The sequence below is a fragment of the Girardinichthys multiradiatus genome, chromosome 11 (genome assembly GCF_021462225.1).
Source record: "Girardinichthys multiradiatus isolate DD_20200921_A chromosome 11, DD_fGirMul_XY1, whole genome shotgun sequence".
Lineage (NCBI taxonomy): Eukaryota > Metazoa > Chordata > Actinopteri > Cyprinodontiformes > Goodeidae > Girardinichthys > Girardinichthys multiradiatus.
The window spans coordinates 16,128,258-16,146,133 of NC_061804.1; the positions used below are offsets into that span (position 1 = coordinate 16,128,258).

Genomic DNA, 17,876 nt, shown 5'->3' on the forward strand with positions numbered 1-17,876 from the left:
AACAGGGCCGGACACGATTATACAAAACATTTTCATATTTTATTTCGAAATAATTTTGAAAAACCATGCATCATTTTACTTCCCCTTTATAATGACACACTACTTTCTGTTAGGCAATCACCAACAGAAAATCCCTATAAAATGCATTAGTGCTTGTGGCTATACCAAAAAAAAAGGTTCTGGCTTATGAAAACCTTTGCAAAATACAAAATTTTGAACTCAAGTGACCTCTAACAACTTTGTTAATTTTCATGTCTGAGTGAGTCTCTTGGTTATATTCCTTGCAGGAAAAACAGCAGGACGTGTTTCCTGCCTGACAGACTGACAGCAGGCGAGGAGAAGTGGTGTTGGTGCTGCTCTGGGCATCATTTCTATTCTGCTCAAGCCTTTATTCAGCAGTCCCCTCAGCTAAGCACAACCATAGGAACTGTTCTGGTGAAGTCAGACTTCTTTCTGTCTGAGCTCAAAATATAAAAAAATTGATCCTGCAGGGTTTTTTTTTTCACTGTAAGATAAATGTTTCAAATGATATTATATCTGAAAGCACATACTGGTAAAAACATTAACAGATAAAAACTTGTGTCCAGAATCTTTCCAGGTAGGTCCAATAATTAATGTCCCCACCCCCTCAATTCATCAAGGAAATCCTTTCCTCATTTCCTTCCTCATCACAAATCAAACTTGTCCAAGACGGCACACAAAACCTTCCAATGTTGTCTTTTTTCAGATAAGGAGGAAAGAGAGCTCACTTTCAACTGCCACACTTGATCCTTTTTGGGTTTTAACCCTGTCTCTGAATGAAACATACCATTACAGAGCAGTAAGAGGACAATCTTCAAATCTTTGTTAAAGCACCAATCAGAACCAATGTATCATCACATCTTTACCCAACGGGCATGTGCAGACTGAAAGCACATGGACTACAAGGGTCATGAACCCCCACACATGGCAGTGGAGGGGGAATGCTATGTTTAAATGCCACCACAAGCTGCAAACATTGATAATGTAAAGGCAACTAATGTGACTTTCAAACTGCCTTTTTAAGCAGGGTAAATAGCTTTGATTTGGTGTAAATTACAGAAAAGGAGCCAGCAAAGCATAACAGTCAATTACTAAAGTAAAATAGGCAACACAACAGTCCATGTGCCAGATAAACTCAAACATCTGAGCTAAACAGAATGAAATGTTCGTATTAGACTAGGAAAAAGGGAGCAACTGAATAGCTAACAGCACATTCCCGTTTCTGTAAAAACTCCAGAAACAATCAATTTATCTTTAATAAGTGTGCAAATTTTACTGGCAAACCACCCATTAATGATTAGAAACACGAGGTAAAAAAATTAAACCACCAGCTTTCTGGAGGCGCTTTCAGTTCTGAAACTGTCTGCTTATTGGGCTCTTAATAACCTATCTGTTCTGGCCTCCTGCTGAGGGCTAAATAAAGGCCAATCCTCTGACTGAATGCAGATCTGAGCCGTCAGAGGGTCGAAGCAGGAAATCTGCTGACACAGAGGAGAGTTTCATTCTGGTGTTACCATGCGAATCTTGGGTGAGCCGATCACACATGGAAACAAGAAAATACACAAGTGAACACTGTAACAAAAGACGGAGGAAGCAATGTGCACCTGTGACCACATCCCACTATAAAGGACCACCTACGGACATGATATGACTCAGTGTAAGCAGCAGAGATACAGCCTGGGTCTTTTCTTAATGACAAAATTCATACATCTCCAAATGTTGCATGTTCCACCTACTTAAACAGCTTAAAGGCTTTGGTGGGTATTTTCAATCAGCCAGGGTTTTGACGTTACAAATCTCTGACATCTGAAAGTTTGCTCCATTACTTTCATATCACATACAGTTCAGGTCAGGTTTACATGGAGTAATTCTGGGCACTAATCTCATATAGAAACTTTGGTCTTCTAATAATGCGTTTAAACTGTTCTTTTTTCCCAGGATAAAATGATAATACAAAGACCCATTACTTTTTTAAAACACAAATTCGGTTCACAATTTGGAATACACCTTAGGACTAATCCATACATGGTCAACGTTGTACAAACACAGAGACATGCAACCCATGATTATTTGGTTGAGTTCCACATAACCCAAACATTTTTGAAGCCTTGAGATGGCTTCTGCCATAACTGTAGCTCAATATTTTCCTGCTTTACCCTCAGCTATACCAGTTTTGATGTGTTTGGAAACAGTGTGCTGTTGGAACACCCAGTTCTGCCCAAATTTTTAACCATCTGACCCACTTCAAGATCAAGATTGAGCTTCTTTGGCTATAATGAAGAGTAGTTTGTAGGAGTGAGGCTTTGAAATCTAAGATCACTGTACCAATACAAGCGGAATTGGTGCTTTAAACAAAGTGGGTGGAATAATAAAGACAGACCCCCTTCTAATTATTCAACTATAGCTTACATCAACAGATGTTGAAATTTGGATACAGTTGGCTGCTAACCCTGACCCAATAACCCCAAGTATACATTTAAACTGGTTTAGAAATAAATAAAGCAAGCCAACATTATCCTTCTGGAATGGCCCTCAACCAACTTGTAAATTCAGGGACATTGCTTAAAAAGCAAAGTCTGTGTCAGTAAGACAACTGATATATTTGAGTTCTACCATTTATCACAAGAAGAAGCAGGTCAACTATCCTGGTATCTATAAAAAGCATTTGGTTCTTCTGTATGTAACTCATGAATGGAAGTAAATATATAACCTGAATGGTAAGAGGTGAGTTTATTGGAATGTTTCTAAACAATATTGTGGCTCAGGTGAATCAAAAACATCTTAATACGCTTAATGTTTAGGTCATTTAATGTATTCTTTATGTCTATAAATCCACTGATCAACTGTCAATTGCTATTCTGAAAGCAGAACATCAACAGAAACTTGATAAGGAGAATGAAATGCATAATTTGCTTGCATGCATTGCTTCCCGACATCCATTTTCACATAAAACACTTGAAAATGTTTTTGCAGCATAACAAACACACGGCCATCGGGTTCCAGAGCAGAAATATCAGAGGTCTGCTGTATGTCACAGATGTCAGGAAGCACAGAGATCACAGAGCCATGAGATCCTGAGGGAAGACAAGCACACACTCACTAAGCTCCATACAATTACTCTTTTTTTTGTCACAGCACAGTCCTTCCTCTGTCTCTCTTCAAGAAGATGGAAATTTCTCATGGCTCTTTTCAAGAGGCTATATAACCAATCTATATGACATCTGGCATGAACAAACTGGTTTCTCTGATGGAGATCCTTATTTCAGTTGGAGAGCTGCAGAACACAAGGACTTACTGTCCTCCAACTCGGGTTTTCACATTCAGTTTATAAAGTGTGTTGGAAGATAAATAATTAAATTAATCCAATACATTTCTCACCAAAAAATTAAGAAGAAAACGTTTTACCACTTTGTATTAAATACAGTAGTTTGTTGGTAAATAGTGGTAGAAAAACAAAAATCAAAGCAATCAAATGTAATTTTAGGACCTTTCTACAAAGTGTCATTACTTGTCGTTAGCTTAGCTAAATAACTCACTCTTTTAAAAGATAGTGCTCTAAAGGGTTCCTATGTGATAAAAGTTACACACTGTACAAATATACGCATGTAAATTGTGTTATAGCCATCTATGATTAGACTTTGGATAATCTTTTTAATATTTCTAAACTATATATTAATAAACTGAGATCTAGAACACATAACCTGACAACTGCAGGCAGAACTAATGGCAGCTAGCCACCTTTTTACTGTGGTTCACGATTTCTAAAGTAATAAAAACAATTTTGGTGAAACATTTTCCAAGCAGCTTTAAAATAAAGGTTCAAAAAGTAGTTTTTTAAAAGGTTGTTTTCAACCACCATTAAACTGTTACTGAGCTGTTGCTTTGTTGTGACTCCAGCAAAAACAAATCTGTCCCCCAGGAAACACACAACAAGCTTCATAAATAACCAGAGAGCATCCTCTGAGGGTTTGAGAATGAGAATGGTCGCAGCATAATGGGAAGAGGAAAGGATGAAGGGTTCAGTCAGAGCAGTAAACCTAGGAGAGGATGGAGGGAGTTCCTGAGAGGAGCTCCCACATGAGCAGTCATATTCTCACAGCGCATCTCTGTGTCACTATTAAATTAAACTGTTTACCACACCGACAAACACTGTGGAATGAGTGGGGATGAAAAGAAAACTCCCAAGAAAGCTAACACTAGAGGTGACATCTCCATGAAAAACGCGTTCCATGTAAAGAGGTCTCATCCCAAAACTGTGCACATGTAACCCGTCTGCTATAATGACATCTTATTTTGGCGGATCTGGTGGTTCCTCCTGGATGATCTCATCTCCTCTACTTCCTCTCTGCTATGGCTGCGGCGTGAGCTTCTCCAAACAAGCTCTGTTAGCACGGAAAAATACATGAGGGACAGTACTATTTCAGCAGTAGGTCGTTTGTTTTAGTGTTTACGTTGGTGCCAATCATGCATTGTGTGTTTTAAGTGAGCTTAAATTGTTATTGCCACCACCCGGAACTTCATAGCGTTAGCGGCTAATTTTAGCTGCTACTCATGCTTAATGTTTGTCAAATAAGAACTTTCTTTAAAATTTGAGGGTTACTGGGCTTGATTTACAAGCCGAATTTTAGTTAATATCTTGAACCATTAAACTATGTCATTAGTTGTGATTATTTAGTTGGTTTTTATTAGGCCCGAGCAGGAAGGCTGCAAGGGCCTATTATAATCGTAGGACTTCTTATTCTTTCTTTCTTTCTTTCGTTACATCTTTGCGGGGCAATTTGGAGACTTTGCCATGCACCAAAACTGACACGATTTTATCCAAAGTTGTCCCCTATGAAAATTTTTGTTCCTTAATGTCGTCGTCAGTAGGCATGGCCAAACCACTTAGCCACACCCCCAAACGTGAGATAGGCCAAATCGTAAGTCGTAGAGATCTGAAATTTGGCACACAGGTAGAGCTCCTCAAACCAAGAAAAAACGTATCTTGGGGCATGACCTAAAACGCACAGGAAGTCAGCCATTTTGGGTAAAAGGCCAATTTTTGGCCGTTTTTCACTTTTACCCACCTTGAACTTTAACAAACTCTTCCAAGGGATTTTGAGCTATCGGCTTCATATTTGGTCAATATGCAGTTAAGGCACGGGGGTTAAAAGGATTAAATCATGAGTTTTCGGCCATGTGGTTGACCAGGATGTATTTTTACACCCCTATAGTTGGGTGAGGAAGAGGGCTAGGGGCCTCGTACAAAACGGGTGAACGCTGGCGCGACTGGCTGCCGCTGCTGGCCTTAAATAAATTTTTGACGCCGGTAACCTTTGATTATACTCAACTTTTTGAAGCTTTAAAGCATTCTTAGACTATGGTCTAAGCAATCGCTTTCATCTGGACAAATAAATACTTACTGTACTGTCAAGACTGGCGTGTTAGCCTCACATGTTTCACAACGTCAACCTCTGCTTACCTGTCCAAACTGCCCTGTGGTTTTTATCTACAATGCTCACCGGAAAGATACATATCTGGTCGGTGTTTCTCTGGGCATCTCTGGCATTCATTCACCAACCTGTGACGGGTCTGCTCTAGTACTCTGCTGCTGAGCTCCTTCGGTTGCGTTTCCACCTGTCTGCACCTCTGCCGGCTTCACTACTACATCAATCGGATATAACATTTCGTGGGTCTCGTCGGAATGTCCAGGAAGACTCCTAGAAGGCAATAAAATCCATCTGGTCCACTTCTCGCCGCCCTCAACTTAAGACTGGCCGGATTGCTGACCACATCGTGCTAGTTCGGCTAACACCTGCGACAACTCCATCGTCAACTTCGGTCTGCTCAACATCCGCTCACTCACAAACAAGGGACATCTCATCAAGGATCTCATCACGGACCGTAAGTTTGACTTTCTCTGCTTAACTGAAACCTGGCAACAACCCGATGACTTTTCTAAACTCAATGATTCTACCCCTCCTGGGTTTGTTTACATCTGCCAACCACGGGTCACCAGCCGGGGAGGAGGTCTCGCCATAATTCATAACGAGAAGTGGAAAGTCTCGTCGTTGACTGTTCCTACCTTCTCCTCTTTTGAATCGATTGTGTGCAAAGTGTCTGGATCTACTCCCACCATCATTACAGTTATCTATCACCCTCCAAAACCAAACAGCGAATTTTTAAATGATTTTGCTACTCTGCTCACTCACCTCTCCACTCTTTCTTCAAATAACATTGTGCTGGGTGATTTTAATATTCATATGGACAATATTAATAACCCTCTCACCAGAGACCTCATGTGTTGTCTTGAAGGCTTTGGACTCTAGCAGTACACTGACATTCCATCTCACTCTAAGGGTCACATTTTGGATTTAATCTGCTGCTCTGGTGTCTCCCCTTTTGATCGTACTGCTGATGAACTACCTATAACAGACCATTTTCTCCTCTCATTTAATGTCAGACTCTCTCTGTCCATCACTACACTTCCCCGTATCATTTCCTTCCGCAAAATTAAGGACATCAACTTAGATTCCCTCTCCGCTAATATTAACTCCAAAATGGACATTCATAATGTAACCACCCTTGACGAACTGGTATCACACTACAATATTGGTCTTCGTTCTGTACTCGATTCTCTGGCTCCGCTAAAAACTAAATCTGTCTCATTCGCCCCCTGGTTTACGTCTGAACTTCGACTCATGAAGGCCAAAGGACGGCAACTTGAGCGGCTTCAAAAGAAAACTGGACTTTCTTTTCGTAAAGACATGTACAAAAACCACATGCTGCACTACAAGGACTGTATTACTCAAACAAAATCCAATTACTACACCGATATAATCTGCTCTAATGAAGGAAATTTGGTGTCACTATTCTCATTATATAGGCGACTGTGGCTCAGTAGGAAGAGTAGTCGCCTTGCAATCAGAAGGTGGTGGGTTCGATTCCAGCTTCCTCCTGCCATATGTCAATGTGCCCCTGGGCAAGGCACTTAACCTCAAGTTGTCTACCGATCTGCGTATCGGTGTATGAATGTGTGAGCGTTAGTGAGTGCGATTGGGTGAACGTGGCTCTAGTGTAAAGCGCTTTGAGCGGTCTGTATGACTGGAAAAGCGCTATATAAGTTCAGTCCATTTACCATTATATAAGAATATTACTCAAGCCTCAGACTTTTTTCCTCCTCATCTGTACTCAACTAACTTTTGTAACTCACTCATGTCTTTCTTTAATGAATAAATCCAGAAAATTCACCATCATCTTAGTTTGCAACCAACTTCCAATGTTAACTCTGAACTCTCTCCTCCTGCTTATTTCTTTTCTTTCTTTAATCTCCCATCCATCCCAGAAATCTCAGATATCATCCAGAAGCTTAAACCATCCACCTGTCAGTTAGACCCTCTCCCCTCAGTGCTAGTTAAAGCCTGTCTTCCCTCATTGGTTTCTATCATTTCTACTATTATAAATTCCTCTCTTTCCACTGGAACTGTTCCTGCTTCATTCAAAACTGCAGTGATCAGTCCTATTCTGAAAAAACCTGGTGCAGATCCCACTAACTTCAATAATCTTCGACCAATTTCTAATCTACCCTTCATCTCCAAAATTCTAGAAAAAGTAGTAGCAACTCAACTTCACACATACTTATCTCATAATAACCTGTATGAACAGTTCCAATCTGGTTTCTGCCCTCTCCATGGTACAGAAACTGCTCTCATAAAAGTCACCAATGACCTCCTCATGGCAGCTGACTCAGGCTTACTTTCCATCCTTATCCTCCTTGACCTAAGTGCAGCATTTGACACCATTTGTCACGCCACCCTCTTCAATAGACTTTCCTCCATTGGTATTACTCAGACCCCTCTAAAGTGGTTTAAATCATATCTCTCTCATCACTCTCAATTTATTCAGCTAAAAGCATTTTCTTCTCAGCCTTCTTCTGTCATTTCTGGTGTGCCCCAAGGCTCTTTCCTGGGTCCCCTTCTTTTCATAATCTACCTCCTCCCCCTTGGCCATATCTTTCGGAAACACTATATTAGTTTCCACTGTTACGCGGATGATACCCAGTTCTATTTTTCCTGCAAACCCATTCCCAACATTCCGTGTACCTCCCTTACTGACTGTATGGCTGAAATAAAATCATGGTTTTCCACCAATCTACTCAAATTAAACAGTGAAAAAACTGAGGTTCTCCTAATTGGCACAGAAACCACATTATCCAAAACAAACGGTTTTTCCATTGATATTGACAACTGCTCTGTTTCCCCTTCGCCTCAGGTAAAGAGTTTGGGTGTCATCCTTGACAGTAATCTCTCTTTCCAATCTCACATCAATAACATGACCCGGTCCGCCTATTTTCATCTGCGAAATATCTGTCGTCTTCGCCCCTCCCTCACTTCACACACTACTGCCATCCTCGTTCATAGCCTTGTCACTTCCCGTCTTGATTACTGCAATTCCCTCCTGTTCGGTCTTCCACACAAATCTCTTCATAAGCTTCAACTAGTTCAAAACTCAGTTGCCCGTATCATCTCTAGAACCCCTTCCTTCCATCACATCACTCCTGTTCTGTCAGAGCTCCACTGGCTCCCCATCAAGTTCCGTATAGACTTTAAAATCATTCTTCTCACTTTCAAGGTTGTCCATAATCTCGCTCCACCTTATCTATCCCATCTTCTCAACGTTGCTACTCCCTCTCGCACTCTCAGAACGTCCTCGTCTATTCACCTGATTGTTCCCTCTGCTCGTCTCACCACCATGGGGGGTAGAGCTTTCAGCCGCTCTGCTCCTCGGCTCTGGAACTCTCTACCGACCGATTTAAGGAACATAAATTCACTTTCTCAATTCAAATCTTCACTAAAGACTCACTTGTTACATTTTAACTGCTTGATCGCTGTGTTTATATTTTTATTTTATTTTGTATTCGTTCTTGTTTTTAATATTGATTTGTATTCATTGTAAGGTGACCTTGAGTGCCAGAAAGGCGCTTATTAAATTAGATTTACTATTATATTATTATTATTATTATGTTTAGGGGCGTGGCCGGGGCACGAAAATGGCGTTCGCGCCCACAGTGAAAAAATGCAATAACTTTCCCAAAGAAACGTCAAATCACACCAAAGTTGGCATGAAGGAGGACCTTCGGGTTCCCAACGATCCTATGGGGTCATATGCTGACATCATCAAAGTCACGCCCTCTGAGAACAGGAAGTTCGTTCGTTCGTTCGTCGTCTTCCGCTTATCCAGGACCGGGTCGCGGGGGCAGCAGACTCAGCAGAGACGCCCAGACGTCCCTCTCTCCAGACACCTCCTCCAGTTCCTCCAGGGGGAGCCCAAGGCGTTCCCAGGCCAGCCGAGAGACATAGTCCCTCCAGCGTGTCCTGGGCCGTCCCCTGGGCCTCCTCCCGGTGGGACGTGCCTGGAACACCTCCCGAGGAAGGCGTCCAGTATAGATGCCCGAGCCACCTCAACTGGCTCCTCTCGATGTGGAGGAGCAGCGGCTCTACTCCGAGCCCCTCCCGGATGGCCGAGCTCCTCACCCTATCTCTAAGGGAGTGCCCGGCCACCCTACGGAGGAAGCTCATTTCAGCCGCTTGTATCCGTGATCTCTTTCTTTCGGTCATGACCCAAAGTTCATGGCCATAGGTGAGGGTAGGAACGTAGACCGACCAGTAAATTGAGAGCTTTGCTTTTCGGCTCAGCTCTCTCTTCACCACAATGGACCGGCACAGCGCCCCCATTACTGTGGCAGCTGCACCGATCCGTCTGTCGATCTCCCGCTCCATTCTTCCCTCACTCAAACAAGACCCCGAGATACTTAAACTCCTCCAGTTGAGGCAGGAACTCCCCTCCAACCTGAAGAGGACAAGCCACCCTTTTCCGGTCGAGTACCATGGCCTCGGACTTGGAGGAGCTGATCCTCATCCCAGCCGCTTCACACTCGGCTGCGAACCGCCACAGCGCATGCTGTAGGTCTTGGCTAGAGGGGGCCAGCAGGACCACGTCATCCGCAAAAAGAAGAGACGAAATCCACTGGTCCCCAAACCAGACCCCCTCCGGCCCTTGGCTGCGTCTAGAAATCCTGTCCATAAAAGTTATGAACAGGACCGGCGACAAAGGGCAGCCCAGCCGGAGTCCAACATGCACTGGGAACAGGTCCGACTTAGTGCCGGCAATGTGGACCAAACTCCTGCTCCGCTCGTACAGGGACCGGATGGCCCCTAATAAAGGGCCCCCGATTCCATACTCCTGGAGCACCCCCCACAGGGCATCACGAGGGACACAGTCGAATGCCTTCTCCAGGTCCACAAAACACATGTGAACCGGTTGGGCAAACTCCCATGAACCCTCGAGCACCCTGTAGAGGGTATAGAGCTGGTCCAGTGTTCCACGGCTGGGACGAAAACCACACTGAATTTGACAACCCCCAAACAACTCTATTGGATTACATTGGAATTTGCATCAACAGCGCCCCCTAGGATACTTCACGGGCTACATATCCCTCATACATCATCGGATCCACTTGAAATGTAGTTTCATGAGTTAATGATGGACATGTTGACACAGTCAATTGATGACATCACTTTAGCCCCGCCCACAAACAAAAAAGTGAGTGCAGCTTCCATTAGGAATGTCCGATTCACTCCAAACTGAACATGGTTGTTTGGCAACCCCCAAACAGCTCTATTGGATTACATTGAAATTTGGATCAACAGCGCCCCCTAGGACACTTCAAGGGCTATATCTCCCTCATACATTATCGGATCCACTTGAAATGTAGTATACATGATCATGAGTTAATGATGGATATGTTGACACAGTCAATTGATGACATCACTTTAGCCCCGTCCACTAAGAAACAAATGAGTGCAGCTTCCATCTGGAAGGTCAGATTGCCCCCAAACTTTGAATAATTCTCACTAGACCAGAATTCTGCATGAGTGAAGATCATTACATGACGCTCACAGTGCCACCTAGAGGCGACATTTGGAATTGATTGGCGGCCTCGTTGGTGGCGTGCAGCCGACGATGCCAGGCTCCCGCGGTCGCTCCACAGGCCGAGTTGCGCTATGGTGCGAGGGCCTTCAATGCTGCTTGCAGCTTTAATTTCATTTTGAACTTTTAGGGATCCGTGTTAGAACAGCAGCTTGTTTTGTATATAGAACGAAAGTTACGACTGTAACTACGGTTCTATGAATCCCGGATGACTGGGAACCCAGTCCCGACAATCTGCTCGCGAGAACGCGGAGACCAAGCGCTCTGGTGGTCATCCGGGATTCATAGAACCGTAGTTACAGTCGTAACTTTCGTTCTATTTAATCCCTACTGACCACCAGAGGCGGTGCATCAAGCACTGGATGACGCATACCAACAGGTCCCGAGGGATCCCAGAGACCCCAAAGAACACAGCAACACCACCAACCTCAGCGGGACATAGAAGGCGGTTGCTCCAGTATGCCCTGCAGAGGATGTGGCGTGGTGACGTTCACTCTGTAAAGTCTGGCAAAGGTGCTCGGCACCGCCCGGCAGGGGCCGATCCTGCAAGGAGTAAGCCACAGAGATCATCTCCACAATCCAACGTGCCAACCGGTGTTTAGAAAGGCCCTGACCCTTCCGAGAGCCAGCATAACAGACGAAGAGACAGTCGAATGGTTGCCGTGGAGTGGACATACGCCTCGAGCGCTCGGACAGGCCAAAGAGGCTCAGAGGGGGTACCAGGATTAAAACGGGAAAGCCGGAGTGGCAGAACACTGCCAGCCACTGCAGGCACCTTTGGAACAAAGGAAGCATTAGTCCACAGCGTAACACCAGAGCCATCCGGGTCTCACCGACAACATGGTTCAGACACAGACACAGAATGCAATTCCCCCACCCGTTTCTGCTAAACGGGTAGGGGTTTATTTTTTTTTATCCTCCTCCAACTGTTAGTATTGTGTTCATTTGTTTTGAATATCAATATATTTTCAATTTAAAACTTTATATTTGGTGCTTGTCTTCATTCACCTCCCAGGCTCCATTACGAACCAATCTTCTGATGCTGCTATTCATTATTAACATTGTGTAGCTTAGCCTCTAACATTACACACAGATACACCCACACACACACACACAAACACACACACACACACACACACTTACTGATATAAAGATACCAGCACAGATTAGCAACCTTACAAAGAAAACTCTTCTGCCCTTTTACTATGGTTTCGCTCTGCAGTAAATCACACGTGGAGCACTAACAGGCAGAGTATAAATAAAATGGCCAACACTGTGCAGTTGTCACTTTCCCACAAGCAATTTTTCACCATTGACACAGATATGTTCTCTCAACTGTTGAATACTCAATGTTAAAATCCGTCTTCTTTATATAAAGAGTCATTTTAGAAAAACACAAATAAATAAGCAAAAAAAAAAGAAAATTGCTAAGGATAGACAAGCTGCCCTACAAACCTTTGGGCATTTTTTGCCTTGGCCAAATATTCAAACAACAAAAAGACTTTCTCTAAGACCCAAAAAGACAAACTCGGAGTAATCCATTTAATACCCAAGAACAATCAGTTAGTTTTACTGTATTTACTAAATATAATATTTTGATTTTGCTTTTATCATAAAAAAACGTAGACAATCCCACTCCAGGGTTTATGTCACTAGTGCAAACTAACCATTTGTGAATGTAGCTACATAGATGAAGGAAATGGCAACATTTATCCTAATTATTATTGCAAAACTGTTGCACTGTCTATTGTCTATTCACCACACTTCAGAGTCAGTGAGCTAATATTTCACATCATAGTCTTTTATAATATTAAATAGCTACAGTGTCTTCCACATTTATTGGTCCACCTAATCGAGAGTCACATTTTTACTACAGCACAGAGAATTCTGAAAAATGTAACTTTTAATTTGATTAATTTTCCTTGTTAAAAAAAGGGCAGGTTAAGAAGTTGTTTAAAAAAAAACTTAGTTGCACAATTGTTAGCATGCCTATCAATTCCTATGAAATGCACATAATGGTGATTCATGTCTACTTTAAGGTTGATCAAAATGTTAAGGAACTTATAAATAATATTTCATGGTAGCAATAAGTTAACAACAGCTTGACAGAGGGCTTCTTCTCTCAGCCACTCTTCATAATGGGAAAGACAAAAGAACATTCCTTTTAAGTAATGCTGATGTGTTACTCTTCATAAGTCAGGAAATGGCCACAGGAAAAAGAGCTACCCAATCTAAGCTAACCTAAGAGGCTCAATTGTTGTTTTTGGTGTCTGCTGGCACCAACTCAGGATTTGCCTAAAGAAACATGAATGAAATTTTGGAACATCTGACGGACATTCAACACTTCACAGACAGTCGTGTTTGCCTGCGTGAAACAAACACCCTGGCGACAGCGATCAAGTCTTTAAGAACAGCTCTTACCTTGCACCACTCCCCAGGGGTACTGTCTGGCCCTCACCGTTTTGTTCCCCACTTTCACCTCTTCCACGCTCCCAACCACAGCAAATGGCAGATGGGCCTGGAGAGGAAGAAAGGGCCATGGATGTTACACAGACCAAAAGGTTCAGCAGTACCTGGAGACATTACCAAAGGCTTCCTAAAAACAAAAGCGTAAACCAATTTTATAGTTTTCTAATCTTTATTAATAGATTAATACATCAGCTTTACTGGAGCTGTTAATTAGAACACAAGCCTCAGATGAAGATTTTCACCACACACACACCTCATAATTGCTTCCTTAGATACACCGTCTCTTTGGGACTGACAGCGGGGAACCATGTGAAAAACATGACCGACATGTGAGCTGAAAACCAGCTGGGATAGGGATGAGGGGGACAAGCTGGTGGCCGTGAGCACTGATGTAACGGACTATAAATAGATCAGGAGAAGGATGAAACCACAGAGAATTAAATGCAGCCTCATTTGTGCATTTGAACATCAGGGGGTGTGTATGAAAACTGAATACAGCTCGTCATTGAAACAGAAGTAAAAATGTGCAATTGTTCCAAGGAAAATCCAATTTCAGAATAGTTTAATTTTAATATGTTGTCAGGGTTTTATTTGCACTATTTGTGACTTTTTGCAAACAGTCAAACATTTAAGCTTTTTGGAGTAAAAGGGACAGACAGTGTTTTCAATTATATGTGTCTTATTATATTATAGAAAAAAAGTAGAGCAGGAATTAGTTTTAATTTTTATGTTTCATGTCAAAATATGTAAAACACTCATAATCACCAAAATATCACTATAAAATATAAACACCATTTAAAATAATAATAATACAAGCACCAGCACCCCCCCGGGGGTGTGTTCAAACCTTTGTGGCTGTGTATGGATGGATGCTCCAAATGCTACTGAGGTCTCCTACAGTTTAAAACAAATGAGTAAAAATGTCCAATATGTGTTACTTTTTCTTATTTCTGTGGGAAAGTGAAATCATTATTCACAAAGGAACTGAAACCATGTGTGAATATCAACAGAAGGATATTGTGGGAGAACTATTTCTGGGGGCACTACCCACTTGTTTTGCTGTGTTGCTCATTCCACTGATAAGTACACATCAGCTGAATTGTGGCGCAACGGAAAAGATTTCATGTGTGTCCTAAAAGAATCTGGCATTTTTGTCAATATCTAAGTAAAGGCACATGATACCATCCACATTGCGCAATGAGGCCTCTGTTCACACAAGTAACAAAATGCGACTTACATTCATTGAGGCATTGATCTCGCTGACCGCTTCGTCGTCTGTCGGGAACTGATAGATCTGGACGCCATTGCTCACGAGCTCGCTCATTATCTTGATTTTGAATTTGTGGAGCTCGCTCTTGGAGATTGTGTCCGCTTTGGCGATGATAGGAATTATGTTGACCTAAAGAGAGGACAAACAACAAATGGTAGACAGTGAATTAAATCAACTACATTAAGGGTCCCTTCTGAGTTTTCCATTTACACGAATCTATGCAAGTGCTTAATTAGTTTGGTTGGATTTGCCTAAAGATTATATAAAATATCTGCCAAAATGGCAACTGGCACCTCTGTAAAGTGCCTTATAAATAATCTATGACTTCCTGTTTCTTTGGGGTATAAATAAGATAACACAGAGTTCCATTCCTCTCAGCACCTCTTCAAAATGGGAAAAACAAGCAAACATGCCATTTAATTAAGGTAGAAATATTAAGAAAATAGCAACTCATTAAATGTACCCATATCTAGAGTGAAATACTTGATTAAAATATTTAAATAATTGAAACTGTGACAAACCAGGATGGAGAAGAACATATGTTTGTCTTTCCTCCAGGCACAGTGAGTTTAAGGAAGTTAAGAAAAATCTCCAAAGCTAAGGGTTTAGAGAACTGCCATGTTGGGAGGTCACAAATGTTCAGGAAAAAAAGCTTATTTCAAATCTTTTTTACACACATGTATCACAGGTGTCAATGACTGTGGAGGGCGCTTTTTATGTCGCCATGACAGCATACTAAACAATATGCAGCAAATCTGAACAGTGAATAAGTTCAGTTAGGACTGAAGGGCATTCATAGAAAAACCTGTGATTATGAAAACAAACTGCATTCCACGTAGAATCAGCAACAGATGTGCAGAATGAAACATAATTTGTCTGCATTCCTCTATACAGCTGCTTTACTAAAAATCAACTGGGATAATGTGAAGACTCCCAAAGATCCACTCAAATCAATCCCATAGTGACCCCCTGAGCAAAAGCCAGCGCTCATTAGGAGTCGAATTACAATCTCATCACACTTTATTGGATCATTAATCTGCAGCCGGGCCCCCCTGCATCATGCTCTAACCCTTATTTAACAAATAGTGTTCACTAATCGCTACCCAGTACTGATAACAGCCTTGTTTGGCTGCTGAAGCAGTTGGAGGGGAAGATGGCTGGACATGTAGACTGAGGATGGAGAGGACTGTGATGTTTGTTCACTTCCCACAGCCGGGTTTTCCCAGCTGACCAGAAAGCTCTCTAAAATAGCTCCCTTTGCTGTGTACATGAAAGATCACCAGCTGTAAACACATTTCCGTTCACATGTAGGAAAAATCATCAGAGAAATAGACTGAGATACAATTTGACACTGGGTTTTATACAGTGACATGAGTGACACTTTCTATTTAACCTCCTTAATGCAACACAATATTAATTAGTGTAGACAGAAATATTTAACAAGCAACTCAAGGAAACATTTATAATAATAATTGTAGAGAAGGAGCTATCAGCCATTTAACTCTTCGATTTTGAACCTGAAAGTCCAAACTTGGGACACCATGAAGTGTGAATAAAAATTTGCCATTTTTAAAACTAATTTTAAAAAGAAACCAGCACTGTGAAAAGTTAGTATAATACCTCTAAAAGTGCCTTTATACTGTATTACATGTAATATTTTAGCCATATATGCCAGTTTTGGAGTAAAAATACATTTAGTTATTTATTCATTCTCTTCAATAGGTGTAATTTAATTACAAACTTTTTAGCCTATTCCAGCAAATTAGTCACAATTAAATAGCATAAAATGACTATGTGTAATTCACGCCACTCAATAGATTGTAATCTAACCGAAAATAGTTATAGAAGGAATTTTGTATTGAAAACTTTATTGGAAGTATTGATCCTTTTTTTTTTTTACTGGGTATCTATGTAACATGTCAGATACTAATGACTTTCTATATACAACCGCCCACTCTGCAGGTAGTTGTAATCTCTTCCATATCAAGGGGTGGTTGTTATTCTGCTTTTATGAAAAATACTACGTCCAGGTTTGACAGGAAAACCTAAAAACTGAAAACATTGCTTCTGGTAAGTTTTCTTGTTTTTCCTGCCACAGGGGTCCATGGCAGACATGAATACACAGATTATTTATCTTTAAATTTCAGACTAAATTCAGTAAATCATACACAGTAATGATGTTTGACGCGATAACTATGAGGGGTCAAAGTAACAAAAATGAACCTGAAAGTGTGAAATACCGAACATGGTAAAACTGAGTGCCATAAAAACCAACGTGTGATTAAGATCACCTTTATGAAAATTAGAATCCATGCATTTGGAGGTAATTAAAATGACAACATGGTCAATATTGATAAATATATGAAAACGGGCAACGTTAAATCTAATACACTTAATGATAAATCTGAAGAGGTAAAGGTTGAGGCGCTAAAATCAAGGAAGCGAATTAAAACAGGCAACGTTAAATTTGATAACCTTAATATTTATAACATTAATATTTACCATGTTATCATTTTAATGACCTTCAAATTCACAGATTCTAATTTTCACAGAGGCGATATAAATTACAAGTAGATTTTTATGGCACTCAATTTTACCATGTTCAGTATTTCACACCTTCAATTCATTTCAAGTTCATTTTTGTTACTTTGACCCCTTATGGATAACATGATAACGACAGCTTGAAATTGTAATGAGACAGGGTGATTTAGTTTACCATTAAGTTATTTTCAAAGGTAAAAAAAGGCCCAGTCTTAAGCTAATGATAAAAATTATTTTAAAAAAAGTTTTTTTTTTTTTTAAAACAGTAAAGCGCATCTAGCAAAGTTGCAGATCTATACAAAATTCATGAACATAAAAGCAGGTAGAAACTAAGCTGCTGATAACAATAACTGTTTAACCCTCAACTGGCACATCAGCATGAAAATATAAATAAAATATAATTGAACATTACCACTTATTTAAATCATTTTTAGGACAAAAACTGATCCCTACCACAAGCAGGATCTTTACTTTAAAAAAAACAGAATCGGTCAAGAAGAAGCAAGTTCTAAACTGAGATCAGCGGCTCAAATCTAAAAATCTTTAGCTCAGGTAAATTACCGTCTCTTTTTGCAACGGGAGCTGAGAGAATTGGCTGTGTGCACTG

The 17,876-nt window shown here is 41.2% G+C and overlaps 1 protein-coding gene across 2 annotated transcripts in view; it reads right to left on the reverse strand.

Annotated features, from left to right (window-relative positions):
* The window catches only part of septin8a (septin 8a), a 57,655-nt gene that overhangs the window by 20,085 nt on the left and 19,694 nt on the right, over positions 1-17,876 (reverse strand). For both annotated transcript variants that reach the window (XM_047380051.1, XM_047380052.1), the window contains exons 5-6: positions 14,696-14,857; positions 13,411-13,507 (exon numbers count right to left, since the gene is read on the reverse strand). In XM_047380051.1, the coding sequence (XP_047236007.1) occupies positions 13,411-13,507; positions 14,696-14,857 (259 nt within the window). The remainder of the gene's footprint in view (positions 1-13,410; positions 13,508-14,695; positions 14,858-17,876) is intronic.